The sequence below is a fragment of the Rhinoraja longicauda genome, chromosome 38 (assembly GCF_053455715.1).
Source record: "Rhinoraja longicauda isolate Sanriku21f chromosome 38, sRhiLon1.1, whole genome shotgun sequence".
NCBI classification, from domain to species: Eukaryota; Metazoa; Chordata; class Chondrichthyes; order Rajiformes; family Arhynchobatidae; genus Rhinoraja; species Rhinoraja longicauda.
Genome location: NC_135990.1, coordinates 15,616,891 through 15,639,544, shown reverse-complemented (window position 1 = coordinate 15,639,544; position 22,654 = coordinate 15,616,891). Strand labels below are relative to the sequence as shown.

At 43.4% G+C, this 22,654-nt stretch overlaps 1 protein-coding gene across 2 annotated transcripts in view; it reads left to right on the top strand.

Moving 5' to 3' along the window:
- The first annotated feature begins 2,001 nt into the window (after positions 1-2,001).
- usp3 (ubiquitin specific peptidase 3) overlaps positions 2,002-22,654 on the top strand; it is a 77,260-nt gene continuing 56,607 nt past the window's right edge. For both annotated transcript variants that reach the window (XM_078429896.1, XM_078429895.1), the window contains exons 1-3: positions 2,002-2,499; positions 9,675-9,735; positions 15,489-15,626. In XM_078429896.1, the coding sequence (XP_078286022.1) occupies positions 2,409-2,499; positions 9,675-9,735; positions 15,489-15,626 (290 nt within the window). In that variant the 5' untranslated portion in view covers positions 2,002-2,408. The remainder of the gene's footprint in view (positions 2,500-9,674; positions 9,736-15,488; positions 15,627-22,654) is intronic.

Sequence of the window (22,654 nt, the reverse complement as noted above, 5' to 3'; positions counted from 1 at the left end):
CTCCACTATCTTTCAGAGCTCTATCTAGCTCTCTCTTGAATGCATCCAGAGAATCGGCCTCCACTGTTTTCTGAGGCAGAGAATTCCACAGATTTACAACTCTCTGACTGAAAAAGGTTTTCCTCGTCTCCGTTCTAAATGGCCTACCCCTTATTCTTAAACTGTGGCCCCCTGGTTCTGGACTCCCCCAACATTGGGAACATGTTTCCTGCCTCTAACGTGTCCAACCCCTTAATAATCTTACATGTTTCAATAAGATCCCCTCTCAACCGTCTAAATTCAAGTGTATACAAGCCTAGCCACTCCAGTCTTTCAACATACGAGTCCTGCCATTCCGGGAATTAACCTAATAAACCTATGCTGCACGTCCTCAATAGCAAGAATATCCTTCCTCAAATTTGGAGACCAAACTGCACACAGTACTCCAGGTGCGGTCTCACTAGGGCCCTGTACAACTGCAGAAGGACCTCTTTGCTCCTATACTCAACTCCTCTTGTTATGAAGGCCAACATTCCATTGCCTTTCTTCACTGCCTGCTGTACCTGCATGCTTCCTTTCAGTGACTGGTGCACTAGGACACCCAGATCTCGTTGTACGTCCCCTTTTCCTAACTTGAAACGGTGATGTTGAAAACAGACTTGTGGAGTAAGCTTGAGGGGGTCAAACTCTCTCCTGCACCTAGTGTAGGAAGGAACTGCAGATGCCGGTTTAAACTGAATAATCCGCGCTGTATATATATATGATATGATATATGATATGATATGAAGCTAGGCACAAAAAGCTGGAGTAACTCAGAGAGTCTCTGGAGAAATGAAATAGGGGACGTTTTGGGTCAAGAAACGTCATCAATTCCTTCTCTCCAGAGATGCTGCCTGACCTGCTGAGTTCCTCCAGCTTTTTGTGTCTTCAAGATGCTGTTGCCAAGGTACGAGAGGTACAGATCTGGCTCCACAATGTGCAAGCTCTTGCATAGATGGTGCTACTGGAACAGTAGCACCATCTATGCAAGAGCTTGGACCTTGTCGAGCCAGAGCTGCACCATCTATGCAAGAGCTTGGACCTTGTGGAGCCAGAGCTGCACCATCTATGCAAGAGCTTGGACCTTGTGGAGCCAGAGCTGCACCATCTATGCAAGAGCTTGGACCTTATCTGCACCATCTATGTAAGAGCTTGCACCTTGTGGAACCAGATCTGCACCATACCTCCTGAATGTGCCTCGTATCCTCTAACCTGGTCTCCAGCACCAGCTCCCCCGGAGTGGGTGGGAGCAGCAACAGAGTAGAGACAACTCACATCGTGGCTCCATCCATCCATCCGACAGTCGCGGGCTTCAGGACTGTCTAGGCCTCGCCGTCGCTAGGGAAGTCTCCCGGCGCTGTGACGTCACACCGACCGGCGTCCGGGGGGGGGGGGGGGGGGGGGGGAAAGGGGTGGGTGCGTGACGTCACACGGCCGGTGCAAAATCTCCAGTGGCCGGAGGAGGGGGGAGAGGACAATCGTTGCCATGGAAATTGACGGCGGGGAGGGGGGAAGACAATCGTTGCCATGGAAATTGGCGGCTGGGGAGGACAATCGTTGCCACGGAGACGGGGGGGGGGGGGGGGGGCGACTGTCGCTACTAATACTGGCGACGGGGGGGGGGGGGGGGGGTAGTAGAGAAAATCGTTGCCACGGAGACCGGGAAGGGGGGAAGGGAAGACCATCGTTGCCATGGAAATTGGCGGCGGGGGAGGGGGGAAGACAATCGTTGCCATGGAAATTGGCGGCGGGGGGAGGACAATCGTTGCCACGGAGACGGGGGGAGGGCGATTGTCGCTACTGAGACTGGCGACGGGGGGGGGGGGGGGGGGGGGGGAGAATCGTGGCCATGGAGACGGCGGCGGGAGAGAAAATCGTTGCCACGGAGACCGGGAGGGGGGGGGAGACGAGGGGAAACAATCGTTGCCACGGAGACGGGGGCGGGGAGAGAAAATCGTTGCCACGGCGACCGGGAGGGGGGGGGGAGACAATCGTTGCCACGGCGACCGGCCGGCCGGACGGTCGGCGGTTAACGAGGGACCAACGGCTAGCGACCAAAAGTCGCTGCTTAATCGCAGCCAGACCCATCTCTCTCTCGCTCTCCAGCCCCGTTATCAATAAAGCCTGCGTCCAGCCATCTCCTTTCCCCTCTCTCTCTCTCCCCCTCCTTCCTTCTCCCCCGTCAGCAGGCAGGCGGGCGGAGGATGTAGGCAGGCCGCACGGCACGGACTAGGCCCGAGAAGATGGCGGCGGCGACGTGAGGCGGAGCCCGTCAGCCGCCTGTTCCGTGCTTTCCTCCTCCCCTTCCTCCGCCCCTCCCCCCCCCCTCCCTCCGCCTCCTCCTTCCTCCACACCGAGCCTCTCCGCACCGCTTCCCAGCCTGTTTGAACATGGAGTGCCCCCACTTGGCGACGAGCGTCTGCATCGTGCCGGATTCCACCAAGTTTCCCAACGGGTCGCCGTCCTCCTGGTGCTGTGCCGGTGAGTGCCGCACGGTTCCGCTCTCTCCATACCTTCAGCGCACTTTCCTCCCCCCCTCTTTGTAATCTTTGCATCGTGTGTTGTGCTTTCCCTTTTATAAAAGGGCAGCGCTTCCTCCGCTCGAAAGCTGCATCTCTCCCGGCGCCAGAGCGCCAGGAAAGGCCGGTCCCCGGCAGGCTGTATCCCGGCCCTCTGTACAAATAAAACACCAGAAAAGCTGTTTTATATATAATTCAAATGGAGGTCTCTCTTCTCATCTGCGCCTCTGAGCTTTGTGTGGAGTGGCTGGCGCCTGGGGCTCAGTCAGACTCGAGGTCACTCACGTTGGCACATTCTCCCTCTTTAATCCTGCACATAAATCCAATGCTTTCTCCACTTCTCTTGCCTTTAACCCCTGGGCAAAACGCAAGATTGCAACACCTCCACTAAAAAAAAGTCTCCGACCAATTGAATTAGACTGCCTGGAGGCTGGATTGAAGAGAAGTTTTTTTGCTGCGGAGTAGATAGCCTGTATTTATTTGAAAGGTAACCCCACGGTGTGGATTGACATTTTTGCCACGTACCATCCATAAAGTTGTGATGTATGCAGGCATTTCACTTCAATAAACCGCCGGTTTTTTTTTTACACAGGAATGCGGTATTTATTTTTGTGAGGGAGAATAAGTGGATTACTGTGTAACCAGAGCTTTCGATGACTTTCTTTGTACAAAGGCGTTCGGAGTCAGACCAGACTGACTTTCTTTCTTCTAGTGGAGTAATCAGGCCTTGCATTGTTTCCATTGTCTGGGCTGCCCAGTGTAACGTCTGGAGGAAACTTGTTCACCCAATCTGCTTTGGGTTTTAAGGGAAATTGTGCCTGGTAAATGTAACTATTTTACAGGCCAATTTATTGCAGAATTTTCTGTACGAGAATCACATACAAATGATAAAACTCGTATGATGGGGACAGGATGGGATTGACATCTAATCTGTTTGATCTGCACTAAAAGGCGGCGACGAATACAACATGACTTTCAGTAATTAGTGAGGTGAAGTTTGCATAATTATTAGCGGCTTTCATGGCAAACAACCAAGCCAAGATTTTTAAACCACTTTCCCCACAGATAATGTTCACATATACAAGCTTCTTAACCATGTGTGTGATGGGAATGGTGATATTCTAACACCGGGAGTTGAAGCCCTGGAAATCCTGTACTGCTGCCCTCTTGTAGTGGACTTGAGTTCGTCTGCAGCGAGTAACCTCCAGGGTTTCTAATCTTGACTTCAGAATAGGAACATAACATTTCTTTTGACTGCATGGAAAATCTGGAATATGTTTAATTAAAAATTAAATTGGGTTCTACAGAAGATTTTTTTCTGAAAGTTGTAATCAAGGGAAGCCTATTAAGACATCCTGTTTGAATAATTTATATTATAAATTAACTTCGTTATTTTGGTTTTTGAGCATTTTCCATGCGGAAAATAAATCCGTTCCAGTTTACGGAGTTTAAAAGCAGTCTTGTTTCTTCTTGGCATTTTCTCCCATGGTTGTTTTGGTTTCAAGTGTGGTGTTGCATTGACATATTTGCCACCTGACTCCCAAATGAGGACAGTGATGGGAGTGTATTGAAATGTAGAACAGTTGTGACTATACCTGTGATCTCATAACCACCTTGGATGTAGCATAATAGTCCTTTTAAATGAAAGCATTGTCTGTCCTGCAGTCATAAATGTTATAAATGGGTATTATCTGATGATGTATTGTCACTGATCTTCAAAGCAGCCAAGGAGCAGGCATGTATAATTAAGGTATTTATTCACAAAATGCTGGAGTAACTCAGCAGGTCAGGCAGCATCTCGGGAGAGAAGGAATGGGTGACGTTTCGGGTCGAGACCCTTCTTCAGACTGAAGAAGGGCCTCGACCCGAAACGTCACCCAGTCCTTCTCTCCCGAGATGCTGCCTGACCTGCTGAGTTACTCCAGCATTTTGTGAATAAATACCTTCGATTTGTACCAGCATCTGCAGTTATCTTCTTATACGGCATGTATAATTAACTGGCTGTTGTGTGACATTGTGAATGGGAGTTGTAAACTGGGCAATTCTGTCCTCATTTCTGCCAGGAGAATACAATTTTGAGATCATAACATAATTGTCGTCAAGGCCCTCATGCAAATAATTAATGTCAGCGTGTTCACCTCCAGGCGAAGATCCATTCCAAGTGTCAGAATCATCGTCATGTGGCACAGGGGAGAAGCTATTTGGACCAGTGTGACTCTGGTCTTATTGAAAGAGCTTTTTTCATGTCTTTTATCCAATTCCCCAGTAACAGTTATTATTGGGTCTGTTTCTACCAGTTTTACAGGCAACACATTCCAGGCTGCATTTTCTCTCTCATAAAAATCATTTCTACTCTTGTTTCCTTAGGCAGTTATCTTCAATCTGAGTGCTCTAGTTGCAGATCCTTCTTGCAGAAACTGTTTCCAGGTGCTAAATGTTCCAATTTTCAATACCTCTTGTCTAGATTAACATTCTGATGCTGTTTCCTAAATTTGTCATTGATAAGTCCCGACCTAACGTACGGGCTGAACTTTTTTTTTAAAATGAAGCTTTCAGGAATTTAGTTGTAGTTTGCAAAAGAGGCTTATTTGTTCGGCGAATAACTGCTCAATTTGCAAGAATGCTTTTCATAATATTTTAAATTGTCATTAAATCATGTCTGTAAATGTTTTACCGTACCTATTAACATTTCTTTTCATATGAAGCCCTTGATGCACTGTAGCTAATTGCAGCAGTCCTCGAATGTGATTGGCTGGATTCATGAGTGTAATTGGGCAGGCAGAGTGTAATTTGGACGGTGGAGGCTATTGTCGAGACCAGGTATTGCAGAATGGGCAAAATTGCAGTTTAGAATGTTGCCTCCTCTTTCTTGTAAATAACTGTCTTGAAACCAGAAATTGCTAAGTATTTGGGTCAGGCAGGGGTTGTGAGAAAAGCAGATTTGATGTTTCGGGTCCATGATCTTTTATCAAAACTCCTTGGGGATGTAAAAAAGTGACATTGCTGGTGTAATTTAGCGGGTTAGACAGCAACTCTGGAGAACATGGACAGGTGATGTTTCGGATGGAGACTCTTCAGACTCCTTGGAATGGATTTTGTTATGCAAGGCAAGCTCTTCCCCCCCCCCCCCCCCTCCCTGTAACAATGAAATTAAACTGTTTTGAAATAAAGATCAAGGCTTTTTATAAAGAAGAATCTGCATGTGAAATACATCTAAATATTTTCAATCATTAACATGCTTTTGTAGTTGATGTGTATCTGAGATCTAACTGGTGAAAATTACTTTAATGCGTGAATGTACTGAAGCATTTAAATATTGAGCCAGTGAAAGGGCACTCGCAGAGTATTTTTGAAATGTACGGAAACTATACATCATATGCATTGCACAATGGCATTAGCAGGGGATCCTGAGAGTGAAAATGCAACTTTTAAACAATAGTTTTGTGAAGGATTAAGTAATCATGAAACTATTTTGAAGAGGCCCGTTTCCTGCTCATGGTGGGGTTTGCAAGAGGAAGTGCAAAGGCCAGTGTGACATCTGGTTTAGGAGGGTTCCTCTTCTATTTCACTACAGGGCCTCTGACAAAATATGGAGAATAAACTTGCAATAAAAAATTGAAGATTTTCTTTTGGGATTTGAAACATAGGGTCAATCATCTTGTAGTTTATCTACCTGGTAAATAAAATGGGCAGCAAAAATTGGAGGACCAGCTGATGTTAACTTTAAAGGTGGCAAAAGAAATCCTAGTGAAAAGTCAAGCTGGGAGGTAACATGAAAACAACATGGGAAGGGAAGGAAATGATTTCTGCAAAATCAAATGTTTATTTCAGGGCTTGTCAGAATAATAGAACTGTTCTTATAGCAACCCTGATTCATTATAGTAGCTTTTGCGTATTTCTGAGGCTCAGCATGGAACTTGGATTGTTGTATTTGCCAAGGAACAATATGGATTAAATTGGGGTTTAAAAAATTCTAGTATATCTGATTTATAGCTCTACAACCCTCTCCCTCCTACCCCTTTGATGTTGCCAGGTTATTTAAATAATTTAATTTAAGCAGAATTAACTAAATATCTTGATTTGTTTGGCTCACTTCTATTTTAGAGTGCCTTTTTTCCTGTGGGATAAATTAGCCTGAACTGTCGATCCTAGAAAAATAATCATTACCAGAGGCTTTTGACGTAATGCATGAGTTAATTATCAACCATAATAGGGATTGTGGCACAGCTGGTAGAGCTGCTGCCTCAACGCCAGTGACCTGGGTTTGATCCTGATCTTGGCCGGTATATGTGTATAGTTTGCACGTTCTCCCTGTGACCTGGTGTGTTTCCTGTGGCTCCCTGTGACCTGTGTGTTTCCTCTCCTATCCCATTGACGTGCATGTCTGTAGGTTAATTAGCCTCTGTAAATAGCCCCTAATGTGTAGGGAAAGTGGGATAACAGAACTAATATGAAGGGGTAATTAATAGTCGGCGTGGACTCAGTGGGCTGAAGGGCCTGTTTCCATGCTGCATCTCTAATTCAAGTCATAATTTATGGAGATAAATATTGTACCACAAATTTTAGGATGTTTGAAATTGTTAGTAGTTTTGAACAGGCAAATGAGAATAGATTTCACGACGTTGGCATTACGTCTGATTGACCATGTCTGAATGAAGGCCATGCAGAGAAAAAGGGAAAACCAGAGGAAATGGATAAACATTTTGTCATGAAAGCTGATTTGACCAAAATCTGTAGTGTGACACAAGCAGTAAGAATGCTACAGTCCTGTTCCATTTCACAGTCACCATTACATGTGCAGGTTAAATGAGAACAGGTATCCTGGTACACCACTTTATTCATGTAGTGGCAACAAAACAAACAAACCACTGAAGCAACTCAGATGCCATGGAATGGTTGACAGTTCAATCTGAAACATTATCCATCCTTGTCTATCTTGGGTCGGATGTTGTCCGCCCCAAGTTCCTCCGGCAGCTTGGTTGTTGCTCCAGGTTCCAGCATCTGCAGTCTCCTGTGTCCTCGTAACTAATAACCAAATTAAAATTCATGCTGTTGATTTGAGTCTTTATTAGGATCTGAAGCAAGAATATTACTCGGGCCTTGAATTTTTCAAGATCTGAAAAATGAGCATTTGGAGAAATTCTTCACTCTTGTGTTTGAAATAAGATTGTTTTTTGTAAGTTGTGTTTGAATTTGAACGGAATTTGGAAGCTGCTTGGTGATATTTGTTCATATTGTATTCCATTTGTCGTTGGTTCTTTGGGACTAATTTTTGTCATCCATATTATACTAAAGCCTACTTTAGTAGACAATTTGAGTCAGTCAAATGGTCTGATTTCTTGGGAGTGAAAAATTTGCCTGTAAATATTTAATATCCATTGCACTTAAATAGTTAATGGACACCTGAGGGCTTGCTGCTGAAAGTTTACCTATTATACAGTAGAATCCTTATGAAGCATTAATTACTTGTACACATTATCCTTTGCAAATCATACTATATTTATGTAAATTTTTAAACAAAATTGTTGAAATGCTATCATTCAAGGTTGATAATCTATCATCAGAGCTGTTAGACACTTAGGCCAACGAGACTTTACGTACTGGAATCTGGACCAAAGAACAGGATGAGAGTATGAACTCAGTGCTTCATGCTGCAATTATGGAGGCAAAACCTTGCGTTGACATTTTGGGTTATGACAAGAATTGATGAAATGTTGACATATCTTTTGCCTCGTCAGATGCTGTTCGAACCAAGTCTTTCAGCTTTCTGGTTTTTGTTCTAAGTTAGCAATGTAGTAGATTTTAAGCATGTACAAACAGGAAAAGGAAGGGGTGAGGAGAGTTGTAGAGAGATAAAGGAAAGATGCCTTAGTATTGGGTGAGAGATTCCTTTAATTTTTTTTTGTGTATGTTCTAGTTTTGTAGTAGGGTAGTAGGTAATGTAGTGAAATGCCTGAAATGTCATGGAGGTACAATATTTAATGTTTTGTGGTACTCTCAGATCTGCCTCTGCAAAGTTAACTTTCTGTGCCTTGTTACTGGAAAGAAAGGAAAGATCAGCCAGCATTTTTCCAGTTCCCAATGATAATATAATGGAAAATTTAATGTTTGTGAACTAGAATTGCATCAGTTGATGTTTTCCAAGGCTAAACAACATATTTGTTCATCCTGCAGCTGTGAATGTGTGGAATTCCATAAAGAATGAGTGAAAACTCTGGGAGAAATCCCCAAGTCTTTTTGTTTTGCAAATGACTTCTAATCAGTGTACTCTTTATTTCCATGCAAAACACAGAAACTTTGGTAATTTAGTGAGGAATTGATTTTATTGTCTAATCTAATTCCAGCAGCCTGTAAACCAGCCTGTTCATTAAAGTTGCCAGTTTGTTTTGCCACAAACTTTGAGTTTAACAGAGGAGATTGTATGGTCCAAAACTGCTGATTATATAATATGAAATTGCATCACATCAGTTTTGAGTGCATATCAAAAGTACAGGTAGTACTATACCCTGTATCCAAGGAGACTGATAACAATTTCATTAAAGCTTGTGACACTACTTTAGAGAGATTGTTTTAAGTTCAGAAATTGAATTTATCAGCTTGCGTGCAATATGCGTTGCGAAAGAAAATACATAACATCCTGTTTTATTGTATCGCTCATTGGTTTTTTTTAAATGTTAAGAGTTGTCTAAAATTGTTCCGTAAATAAATAACACATAAATTCCCAAGGCTATCTATTGTGTTGCTCAAATGTGCTCTGCCGTTTCTTTATGATTTACCCTTCGCAGATATGACTGCTTTACCACAGTGAAAATCTTGTACAAGGATGTTATGTACTGTAAGGCATTTACAATGCTGACCATGGAACAGGTATTAATATTGTCGGCTAAGCCAGGAAATTGAGGTTCAATGATTTGGTATTTTAGCAAAGTGTTGCAATGCCCCTAAGCATGACCATAACATTGCATGTTTTAAGCTGTTCTTGCTGATCAGATTCCAGAGTGTTCTGCTTGAATGTGGCAGAGGGAGAACTTAATCTTGAAAGATTTTTATTTAAATACACATGTTAGAGGTTAACACATTGTTATTGTATTTAATGGCATTTCTGAAAGTAAAACGATTTACTCTATTGTTTTGCAGTTTGTCGCTCCAACAAAAGTCCTTGGGTGTGTCTGATGTGTTCAAGTGTTCACTGTGGAAGGTATGGTTAAAATTTTGAGTTACATACTATCCTTAAGGTAGAATACAATTGTTGCACAAAAAAAGTCACAAAGTGTCAGAGTAACTCAGCAGGTCAGGCAGCATGTCTGAAGAACATGGATAGGTGACCTTTCGGGCCCAGACTCAAAACATCACCTACATATGTTCTCTGGTGATGCTGCCTGACCTGCTGAGTTACTCCAGCACTTTGTGTCCTTTTTTTTGTGTTGAAAACCAGCATCAGCAGTTCCTCATTTCGTCAATTGTTGCACAATGTTTTTCATTGGTTATATTGTTTGTAAAAACTGGTGGGTGTGCCGGCTTGTTCATACCCTCAGTTGGAGTACAGTGTGTTGAATTTGGAGACAGACTGCAATCACAGCATGATTTTAACATGCAGTTAAAGTCTATCATTACATTTGAAATATTGCTTGCCTTTCAAAGCTGTGTCAATAGTTTAATGCTGTGTTGCCTGGAGATAGTGAAAATGAAACGTCCTGTTTAGTTTATGCAGGTAGTCGAACAACATGGAATTGTTTTGCCACGTCGGGTACTGTCATGATTTGAATTTCTGTTTCAGGCAATGCACATGCTTTGAGAGGGGGAAGTAGTTCCTGAGAAAGTGGTTTTCTAAAATTTTGTATACTTTTAAATGAGTGCTTTGACTACACAATGGGTCTGATCTGACAGCCTGGCAGAAATTTTTATTTTTGTTTATCTGTTTTTGTTATTTCATTGAAAGATACAGCATCGAAACAGGCCCTTCGGCCCACCAAGTCCACACTTACCATCGATCACCCGTTCACACTAGTTCTATGTTGCCCACTTTTATATTCCACTCCCTACACACTAGGGACAATTTACAGAGGACAACCTGCGCATCTTTGTGGGAGGAAACCGGAGCACCTGGAGGAAACTCACACTGTCACAAGGGAAGTGTGGCAGCTCTACGCTAATAGCACCTGAGTTAGGAGTGAGTCAGGGTCTCTGGTGCTGTGAGCGCCATTGTGCCAGAGAACTTGTGTATTTAGTTCTCTGCCTACCGATTTTGCTGATGTGTTTCATGACCCACCAGCCTTTTTTAATGTCACACTTCGTAGGACCAGCAACCCCAATTTTATTTCCTAATATATGAGGCAGCTCACACATTTGTCATGATATCCATAACTCAGTATCGGATGAACCTCTCACTGTGAGTGTCTGATTTGCTGTTGAATATCGCTGCACGGTGGCGCAGCGGTAGAGACCTGGGTTCGATCTTGACTACGGGTGCTTGTCTGTATGGAGTTTGTACATTCTCCCTGTGACCTGCGTGGTATTTTCCAAAATCTTCAGTTGCCTCCCACACTCCAAAGACTTTCAGGCTTGCAGGTTAATTGGCTTGGTATAATTGTATTAATGTAAAATTGTCCCTAGTATGTGTAGGGTGGTGTTAATGTGTGGGGATCGCTGGTGGGCCGAAGGGCCAGTTCTGCGCTGTATCTCTAAACTAAGCTAATTTTGCACGTTTCAACTTGCAGCCATTCAAGAAACTCAAAAGGGTTTCCAAGCATTTTTACCACAGCTGAACTATTGCTTCAAAGGTTTCAAAGGTCTTTTATTGTCACGTGTACCAATTAAGGTACAGCGATATGCGAATTACTTGCATAAGGAACATGTCTTTTAGATTCATCGCCATAAAGAAATTGTTTTAATGTATTTGTATGTCCACTTGTGAATATAACTTGTGCTGAATATATACTGGGTTATAATTTACACTATTCCTGAGGTGGTATTGGGGAGAGTGTAAACTATGCATAAAGTTCATGCTACACTTGATACTCAGTCAATAATCATACCAAAATCACAACAAAAACAAATAGCAGCATTGCCTTCCTGGAGTGTACAACTTCCAAGCCAAGCAGTCTGCTCTTCAGTGATATCTCCAAGTTGCTCAATCGTGTTCCCTAAATTCAAGTGTGAATTATCAATCAGCCTGTATAAATCAGTTCAGTGAACCTTTGTAACTTTGTCGATGCCAGAAATGTGGCACCTCTTGTGTACTGCTTAGGTGAGGTCTGCTGTATGAGTTTACTGGGTTGTATGCAAAACAAAGCATTTCACTGTACAGGTACTTGTGACAATAAAGTATTCTTGAATCATTGATATCGTGCAAAACAAGGAGCCAACCGCAGCATCTGATTGATGGTGGTCCTTATCACCTCGTCTTTTGCTTTTTTCTATTGAGCTGATTTTTTTTAAACCTAATTAAGCTCCAACTATTTCACAGAAAATATGGAAGGAAAGTCTGGTGCTCATGCTGTTCCAAGGAGTTTTTATTTATGTTCAGCAAACCTTCCAATTCTGAAAACATTTGTTTTTTTGGGACTTGTTATCTTTTTAGATAGGAATTTTTCAGTTTATCACATGTAGAAGTAACATTCTGGTTACAGCCCATACTTTGGCTGGTGAGAGGATTAGTTAAATCTTAGTTGGACAGGGATTATTTAAAAATAACATTGCTTCTCTTCTGCCACCTGTCCTTCATGATGCTGCCCAGCAGGAACAGGAGAGAGCAGTTTGTATTGCTATTTCACTGATACGTGGTGGCATATTCAACTGATAGGCTAAATCAAACAGGTTTAAAAATTAGGCTGCTGATTAAAATAAATTAAGTAGCAATTTTACAAAATTACAAAATCCTTGATAAATTTCCCCATCTCTCCTCCAACTTTGATTATTTCGGCAGGTAATCTTGTTTTATTTCATTTGCACCATATCTTGCAGGCTAGCAGTTATTCTTGGTGATGTTTACATATCTCTTGCTCCACCTTTGAATGGTCTCTTGATAGTTTATTTATTCATTTGTGGTAATGAACCTGTTCTTGTTGAGGGATAAATGTTAGTCAGAACAGCAGGAAATTGATAGTTACCAAGATTTTTGTTTAGTGAACATGAGTACAGATACTGGAATCTGGAGCAAAAAGCAGGAACTCCTCAGGTCGGATATCTGTATAATGGATTGTATCTCTATAATGTACAGTTGTCATTTTGGATCGAGACCTTTTGAATGAAAGAGTGGAGGGAAGATGGCCAGTGTAAAGTGGCTAGTGGTTGGTCCAAATGAATTTGAGGGCAAGGTGGAAGCTCACGGCAATGATATTGATAGTGGAAAAATTGTAGATTCAGAATCTACAATCTACAAACAATGCTCTACATGGCTATCAAAGGGGCACGCACAGCTAGAGCCCATGTGTGTGCCCATAGCTACACCTTTCATTAGTAGAAAGTGGCAGGAGTTGAAAAATAAGCTGTACGGGTAACAGAATTCTGCCAGGCGGAGGGGAACAGGTTGAGTCCCTGTTCCCAGTAAGAAACAGAGCCCCGAGGCCTTCTTGACGGGTACAGGGACTGTACATCCATAGTGAACATAAGGCCGTGGGCCTGGGGAATTTGAAGTTGTTGAAATGGTGGAGTGCAAGGTGTCTCGGATGTCGGTGGAAAGAGGATGGATAAGTGGGGACAAGATAGTCAAGATATGAGGAGATCAGTTCAGTTGGAACAAGAAGAATCAGAAACAATGGGTGTGCCAGGACAATCCTGTTTGGAGTTAGAGAATTGTGATGTCCTGAAATGATGAGATCGGTGATCAATATGCGAGACCGTGGCCTGGGGTTGATTGTTTGGGTCGTGGGTCAAAGGGTAGGTATGAAGAGTTGCCCGGGAGCTTCAGCAAGGTAGGTGTCACTCCCCCAGACCTCAATGGCCCCCCCCTTGTCTACAGAATTAGTGACGAGGTTGGGATTGGGGGGCTGTGTGAGGTTGGCGTGGGTATGAGGAGTGGAGAAATCATTGTTGTCTTATTAGCAAGATGAGGTGTCTGACAAGGAGTGTTGGAGATGAGAAAAAATCATCAGTGGATCCGTCCCCCGTCCCCAATGAAAAATAAGTATGGAGGTGGAGGTGACAGAGGAAGAGACCGTCATGAACTCAATTGAGGTATCGGCGGAGGGATAGAGAGGTGAGGTGCCCGCAGAGGACAAATTGCGTGGCATCAAAGTGGAGGTCAGGGGTTTGAAGACACGACAGGGTTTGGAGCTGGGGCCAGACATGGGGTCAATGGAGTAGTGTGGAGGGAGGGAGGACAGTTTAGAATCGGGTGGGGATAAGATGAGAGGTGGGTGGAGGCATGTGGTGTGGTCGCTGGCAGGGGAAGAGCATGGGACTTGGTGGCATCAACATCAGGAGCCCAATCTGGAGGCGGTCGGGTGCAACAGTGAGATCCAGCGGCATTAGGCTGGCGATCTGCTTGAGTGAGGCCAAAAGCATACTAGAGGGACGGCATCTCGTATTCCACCTTGGTAGTCTGCATTCTGACCGTATGAATGTTGAATTCTCAAATTCTGCTTTTCAGCTTTCCCCCTCCCCCCAGCAATCCATTCAGATCGCACACACGCGCCTTACAGCGAATGCAGTGCTGGAGACCCGGGATCGATACTGACTACGGGTGTGATCTTGGGTATATTTATGCAAAATCTCCTTGCTTTAAATTGGATTCGCACGTATAGTCATCGTAATTCATAGTGCAGGAGGAGGCCATTTGTACTGTTATATTATGCCAGATGGAATGATTTGATTCGAGAGTTAAAAGTGTTTTATCGCCGAATGCCTCGAAACAGAACAATGAAATTCTTGCTTGCAGCCGCACAACAGATATGCAATGTAGTACTTTGTAAACACCATAACAAGAAAATAGTTGTTCAATACATTTATTGATATACATGTATTAATGTGTGTGTATATATGTGTGTTTTTTATTTAAAAAAACAGTAACAGTGCAAAGACAAAAACAATGCCCCAAGTCCATGTAGTTCAGAGTTTATTTGGAGGTTGAACTGTTTTAATAACTCACTCCCCAGCTTGCTTTGCGGGTTATGGTCCTATTGTGCTCGTCCAACCGATTTTTCAAATGTGATGAGAGATTTTGCCTTGGGCATCTTGTTCCATGTGGTGAATTTTTGGCCTCCCATTCTTCTTTAGATAGAAAGGTTTTCCTCAACCACCCTCTTATCCTTCCTCTGTATTACCAAGGACCATTCATTCAAGTCATTGTCTGCTCTGTTTAGGGAAGGAGGTTTTGTTCATCAGGTCAAGGCCTCTCAGTTTTGTCTGTTTTTTTTTTAATTGTGGGGCTGTGATGCAGTGAGCAATGTTGAATAATATTGTCTTCTGTGCTCTCCTGTTTCATTAATTTTTGAGGTGTCGGAGCCAAATTTCCACTGTGCTATCTTGGCTGAGATGCAGCAAACAAGAACAGATCACAGGTCACACCAATATATACCCAGTAACACTAGAGCCACCAGTATTGGTGTAAAGGGGCATGTTGCATAAAGTGTTTGAAATTAATGTGGTTAAATATTAGTGTTGATCTACAAACTTCCATTTTTGCTGTTCTGTTATGCCCCAAAGCAGTTTCACAGCAGCTGGAATGTGCAATGTCCCAAATGGCTTGCAGTTAGCTCCTGTAATCAGCATGAGCAGTAAATGAGCAGTTATTCTGTTTTTGTGGGTATCAGTTGAGGGCTAACTGTTGTCCAGGAGAACATCTAAAGTGCCACAGATTTTTATTTGCACTTGACTGCAACGTCAAATGGAACTGGAGAATGTACTCTGACAGTACAGCACTTGGTAATCCGAGCGTCACTGTTTAAAAAGTTCTGTCCTCAATAAATGGTGAATACTTTGAAACCAAAGAACATTGCATTTATTTTGCAGATATGTGAATGGACATGCCAAGAAACACTACGAAGATTCCCAGATTCATTCCAACAATGTCAAAAAATCAGAAAAGCATGAAAAGGAGAAGCTGCAGCATGCAGTCTGTATGGATTGCAGCAGTTACAGCACCTACTGGTACGTGAAGCTTGGATATTAAATCTTTTAATGCAGGTAGTAATTTGTTCAAGCCGCAAGGCTTGGTATGCAGTTTTAATGTACCTTCTGTTGAAATTTAAAGGACTTCTTTGTTTGACCTTCGAAGCTAAATAACATTTCCTCAGGAAATTCGAGCAGGTACTGGTTTGTGTGTTTTGACTGAAACTGATAGCCTTTTCAACAGACTGAATATCAAAGTATATAAAGCCGACTATTTCTCTGCACTGGAATGAATCGACCTGGGTCAATTTATCATTTCATGTCCTGAGGATGTTCCAAGCTGTTTCCCAGCTAATAGAAAATCAGTAATTTATTTTTTGACTGTTGGTCAAAATATGATTCAGGAAATGAAAAATTTTGAGCTGGGCTGCAGGTTTGAATATTACCGTTCCAAGGTATTTCAACGAGGTTCTGAAAAGCCCAGAACGAATAGTATCAGTTCTTTTTGAATGGAGGTTGGACAAGATATAACAACAAAAAATCTTCATTTTTCATTAAAAATGAAATCTTTAGTTTTAGCAATTAAACAATAAATACCTCTTAATAATAGCACTCTTGCAACATTGCCTCGGAAACTCTGTCCTTGTGTGCAAACAGTTCTTTTAAAAACATCGAGAATTTATGCTTCCTGCCGTTCGGGATTCACACCATGAAATATTCCTCCTTAAACCTGTCTGCTTGTATTTACAACCCAAATGTGGATCAAACATTTAACTATTCCTCTGAAGATCTTCAGCATGCATCATTAATTGGATCCTAGAATACCAAACTGTTATGATTTTAAATGCAAATTGTAAATATAACTTAGCTAGAATTTTTAATTTTTTCATCTGATTATTTGAAATAAATAGTTTTGAATGCGTGCAATTTATCCTGAATTAAAAAAAAATATATGATGCAAAAATGTTTGGATTAGCTACTGTGTTCCTCTATCATTGTTATGTGTGGTAGATTTGGTATAGACAATAGACCAAGGAGTAGGCCATTCGGCCCTTCGAGCCAGCACCACAATAGACAATAAGTGCAGGAGTAGGCCATTCAGCCCTTCGAGCCAGCACCGCCATTCAATGCGATCATGGCTGATCACTCTCAATCAGTACCCCGTTCCTGCCATCTCCCCATACCCCCTCACTCCGCTATCCTTAAGAGCTCTATCCAGCTCTCTCTTGAAAGCATCCAACGAACTGGCCTCCACTGCCTTCTGAGGCAGAGAATTCCACACCTTCACCACCCTCTGACTGAAAAAGTTCTTCCTCATCTCCGTTCTAAATGGCCTACCCCTTATTCTTAAACTGTGGCCCCTTGTTCTGGACTCCCCCAACATTGGGAACATGTTATCTGCCTCTAATGTGTCCAATCCCCTAATTATCTTATATGTTTCAATAAGATCCCCCCTCATCCTTCTAAATTCCAGTGTATACAAGCCCAATCGCTCCAGCCTTTCAACATACGACAGTCCCGCCATTCCGGGAATTAACCTAGTGAACCTACGCTGCACGCCCTCCATAGCAAGAATATCCTTCCTCAAATTTGGAGACCAAAACTGCACACAGTACTCCAGGTGCGGTCTCACCAGGGCCCGGTACAACTGTAGAAGGACCTCTTTGCTCCTATACTCAACTCCTCTTGTTACGAAGGCCAACATTCCATTGGCTTTCTTCACTGCCTGCTGTACCTGCATGCTTCCTTTCATTGACTGATGCACTAGGACACCCAGATCTCGTTGAACTCCCCCTCCTCCTAACTTGACACCATTCAGATAATAATCTGCCTTTCTATTCTTACTTCCAAAGTGAATAACCTCACACTTATCTACATTAAACTGCATCTGCCATGTATCCGCCCACTCACACAACCTGTCCAAGTCACCCTGCAGCCTTATTGCATCTTCCTCACAATTCACACTACCCCCCAACTTAGTATCATCTGCAAATTTGCTAATGGTACTTTTAATCCCTTCGTCTAAGTCATTAATGTATATCGTATACCACCATTCAATGTGATCAAGGCTGATCATTCTCAATCAGTACCCCGTTCCTGCCTTCCATAATACCCCTGACTCCGCTATCCATAAGAGCTCCGTATGACCAGTGCTCAGGAAAAATGCTGCCTAAAAACATTCTTCCCTGGGGGGGAAAAAGTTAATGATGATGTGTTGTGATTTCTTATAAGAAAATAACTGCAGATGCTGGTACAAATCGAAGGTATTTATTCACAAAATGCTGGAGTAACTCAGGCAGCATCTTGGGAGAGAAGGAATGGGTGACGTTTCCGGTCGAGACCCTTCTTGCGACAATAATTATATTTGGGAAAAGTTGGTGCTGAAGATGATAATTCTTTAAAATAAGTGTTCTGGAGGAAGCCGCTGATTGGTGGAAGCGGACTAGAGGAAGCAGCTGATTGGGCGTAACCCCGGGGTTGTATTTCTGCTTTTTGTTCGTACTTTTAGTTAAGGGTTCGGTGAGTTCAGGGTTCAGTGAGTTCAGGGTTCAGTGAATTAAGGGTTCAGTAAGTTAAGGGTTCAGTGCTTTTTAGTAAAGGTACAGTTTAAAGGATTAAGAGGGATTTGATTTAATTTGGGGGTAAGATATGTCAGATGAGATCGGCCCCGTGGAATGCTCATCCTGCAACATGTGGGAGATCAGGGATATTGTCGGTGTCCCTGATGACTACGTGTGCAGGAAGTGTCCAGCTGCAGCCCCTGGCAAACCGCATTGAACGGTTGGAGCTGCGGTTGGACCCATTCTGGAGCATCCACGATGCTGAGAAGATCGTGGATAGCACGTATAGTGAGTTGGCCACACCACAGGTAAAAGATAAGCGGACAGAAAGGAAACGGGTGGCCACTGGCACCAGTAGGCAGGTAGTGCAGGAGTCCCCTGCGGTCATAACCCTCCTAAACAGATATGCCATTTTGGATACTGTTGGGGGAGATGCCTCATCAGGGGAAGGCAGCAGCAGCCAAGTTCATGGCACCGTGGGTGGCTCTGTGGCAAAAGAGGGGAGGAAAAAGAGTGGAAGGGCTATAGTGATAGGGGATTCAATTGTAAGGGGAATAGATAGGCGTTTCTGCGGCCACAAACGAGACTCCAGGATGGTATGTTGCCTCCCTGGTGCAAGGGTCAGGGATATCTCTGAGTGGCTGCAGGACATTCTGAAGGGGGAGGGTGAGCAGCCAGTTGTCGTGGTGCACGTTGGCACCAACGATTTAGGTAAAAAACGGGATGAGGTCATACAAGGTGAATTTAGAGAGCTAGGAGATAAACTAAAAAGTAGGACCTCAAAGGTAATAATCTCTGGATTACTACCAGTGCCACGTGCTAGTCAGAGTAGGAATAGGAGGATATTTCAGATGAATACGTGGCTTGAAAAATGGTGCAAGGGGGAGGGATTCAAATTTTTAGGACATTGGAACCAGTTCTGGGGAGGTGGGACTAGTACAAACAGGACGGTCTGCACCTGAGCTGGAATGGAACCAATGTCCTAGGGGGAGTGTTTGCTAGTGCTGTCGGGGAGGATTTAAACTAATGTGGCAGGGGGATGGGAGCTGGAGCAGAGAGACAGAGGGGTGTAAAATGAGGGTAGAAGCAACAGGTAGCAAGGTGAAAAGTAAAAGTGGCAGGCAGACAAATCCAGGGCAAAAATCAAAAAGGGCCACTTTTCGACATAATCGTATAAGGGGTAAGAGAGTTGTAAAAACAAGCCTGAAGGCTTTGTGTCTCAATGCAAGGAGTATACGTAATAAGGTGGATGAATTAAATGTGGAGATAGTTATTAATGATTATGATATAGTTGGGATTACGGAGACATGGCTCCAGGGTGACCAAGGCTGGGAGCTCAACATCCAGGGATATTCTATATTCAGGCGGGATAGACAGAAAGGAAAAGGAGGTGGGGTAGTGTTACTGGTTAGAGAGGAGATTAAAGCAGTGGAAAGGAAGGACATTAGCTTGGAGGAAGTGGAATCGATATGGGTAGAGCTACGAAACACTAAGGGGCAGAAAACGCTAGTGGGAGTTGTGTACAGGCCACCTAACAGCAGTAGGGAGGTTGGGGATGGCATCAAGCAGGAAATTAGAAATGCATGCACTAAAGGTGCAGCAGTTATAATGGGTGACTTCAATCTACATATAGATTGGGTGAACCAAACTGGCAGGGGTGCTGAGGAAGAGGATTTCTTGGAATGTTTGAGAGATGGTTTTCTAAACCAACATGTCGAGGAACCAACGAGAGAACAGGCCATTCTAGACTGGGTATTGAGTAATGAGGAAGGGTTAGTTAGCAGTCTTGTTGTGTGAGGCCCCTTGGGCAAGAGTGATCATAATATGGTAGAGTTCTTCATTAGGATGGAGAGTGACAAAGTCGATACAGAAACAAGTGTTCTGAACTTAAAGAAAGGTAACTGAGGGTATGAGGCGTGAATTGTCCAAGATTGACTGGCGATTGATGCTGAAAGGGTTGACGGTGGACATGCAATGGAAGGCATTTAAAGGTCGCATGGATGAACTACAACAAGTGTTCATCCCACTTTGGCAAAAGAACAAACCAGGAAAGGTAGTGCATCCGTGGCTAACCAGGGAAATCAAGGATAGTATTAAAACAAAAGATGAAGCATACAGATTAGCCAGAAAAAGTAGCATACCAGAGGACTGGGAGCAATTCAGAGTCCAGCAGAGGAGGACAAAGGGCTTAATTAGGAAAGGGAAAATAGATTATGAGGGAAAACTGGCAAGGAACATAAAAACAGACTGCAAAAGCTTTTATAGATATGTCAAGAGAAAAAGATTAGTTAAGGCAAATGTAGGTCCCTTGCAGTCGGAAACAGGTGAATTGATCATAGGGAACAAGGAGATGGCAGACCAATTGAACAAATACTTTGGTTCTGTCTTCACTAAGGAAGACATAAACCGTCTGCCGGAAATAGCGGGGGACCGGGGGTCTAATGAGATGGAGGAACTGAGGGAAATCCAGGTTAGTCGGGAAGTGGTGTTAGATAAATTAAATGGATTAAAGGCAGATAAATCCCCAGGGCCAGATAGGCTGCATCCCAGAGTGCTTAAGGAAGTAGCCTCAGAAATAGTGGATGCATTAGTGATAATTTTTCAAAACTCTTTAGATTCTGGAGTAGTTCCTGAGGACTGGAGGGTAGCTAATGTAACCCCACTTTTTAAAAAGGGAGGGAGAGAGAAAACGGGGAATTATAGACCAGTTAGCCTAACATCGGTAGTGGGGAAAATGCTAGAGTCAGTTATTAAAGATGTGATAGCATCACATTTGGAAAGTGGTGAAATCATCGGACAAAGTCAGCATGGATTTACCAAAGGCAAATCATGTCTGACGAATCTTATAGTATTTTTCGAGGATGTAACTAGTAGAGTGGATAAGGGAGAACCAGTCGATGTGTTATATCTGGACTTTCAGAAGGCCTTCGACAAGGTCCCACATAGGAGATTGGTGTACAAACTTAAAGCACACGGTATTGAGGGTTCAGTGTTGAGGTGGATAGAAAATTGGTTGGCGGACAGGAAGCAAAGAGTAGGAATAAATGGGTCCTTTTCGGAATGGCAGGTAGTGACTAGTGGGGTACCGTAAGGCTCAGTGCTGGGACCCCAGTTATTTACAGTGTATATTAATGATATGGACGAGGGAATTGAATGCAACATCTCTAAGTTTGCGGATGACACGAAGCTGGGTGGCAGTGTTAGCTGCGAGGAGGATGCTAGGAGGCTGCAGAGTGACTTGGATAGATTAGGCGAGTGGGCAAATGCATGGCAGATGCAATATAATGTGGATAAATGTGAGGTTATCCACTTTGGTGGCAAGAACAGGAAAGCAGAGTATTACCTGAATGGTGACCGATTGGGAGAAGGGGAGATGCAACGTGACCTGGGTGTCATGGTGCACCAGTCATTGAAAGCAAGCATGCAGGTGCAGCAGGCAGTGAAGAAAGCGAATGGTATGCTGGCATTCATAGCAAGAGGATTTGAGTTTAGGAGCAGGGAGGTTCTGCTGCAGTTGTACAGGGCCTTGGTGAGACCGCACCTGGAGTATTGTGTGCAGTTTTGGTCTCCTAACCTGAGGAAAGACGTTCTTGCCTTAGAGGGAGTACAGAGAAGGTTCACCAGATTGATCCCTGGGATGGCGGGACTTACATATGAGGAAAGACTGGATAGACTGGGCTTGTACTCGCTGGAATTTAGAAGACTGAGGGGGGATCTTATAGAAACATATAAAATTCTTAAGGGGTTGGAGAGGCTAGATGCGGGAAGATTGTTCCCGATGTTGGGGGAGTCCAGAACCAGGGGTCACAGCTTAAGGATAAGGGGGAAGTCTTTTAGGACCGAGATGAGAAAACATTTCTTCACACAGAGAGTGGTGAGTCTGTGGAATTCTCTGCCACAGAAGGTAGTTGAGGCCAGTTCATTGGCTATATTTAAGAGGGAGTTAGATGTGGCCCTTTTTGCTAAAGGGATCAGGGGGTATGGAGAGAAGGCAGGTATAGGCTACTGAGCTGGATGATCAGCCATGATCATATTGAATGGCGGTGCAGGCTCGAAGGGCCGAATGGCCTACTCCTGCACCTATTTTCTATGTTTCTATGAGATGACAGCCTTATTATGTTGTGACAGAGTAGTTACAAGGCAATGTTTTAATCCATTATCAGCCCCTCGGTTCATTCAGCTTCGGGTGAAATCCAGAAGTTATGCCTCACATCTCACTGATCTGAATTTCAACAATTCCAAGTTGGATCTTGGTTTTTGTGTCTTTAAGTTGTTAAATTATTTTCAGACTGTTTTAAAATTATGAAATGTTATTGTTCTGTTTCTTGGCAAACTTGAGCAAATATGTTGAAAAATTGAAAAGTGTCCCTTTTAGAAGCATGGGCTAGATGGACAAGTAAACATTTGGCCGTGGCATTTGTACGATGAATGCAGGTTGTAGCAAGAAGGCAAAAGGTGAAAAGATTGTAAATTATGACCTTGGGTAAAGATCTAGTTGTCTTACTA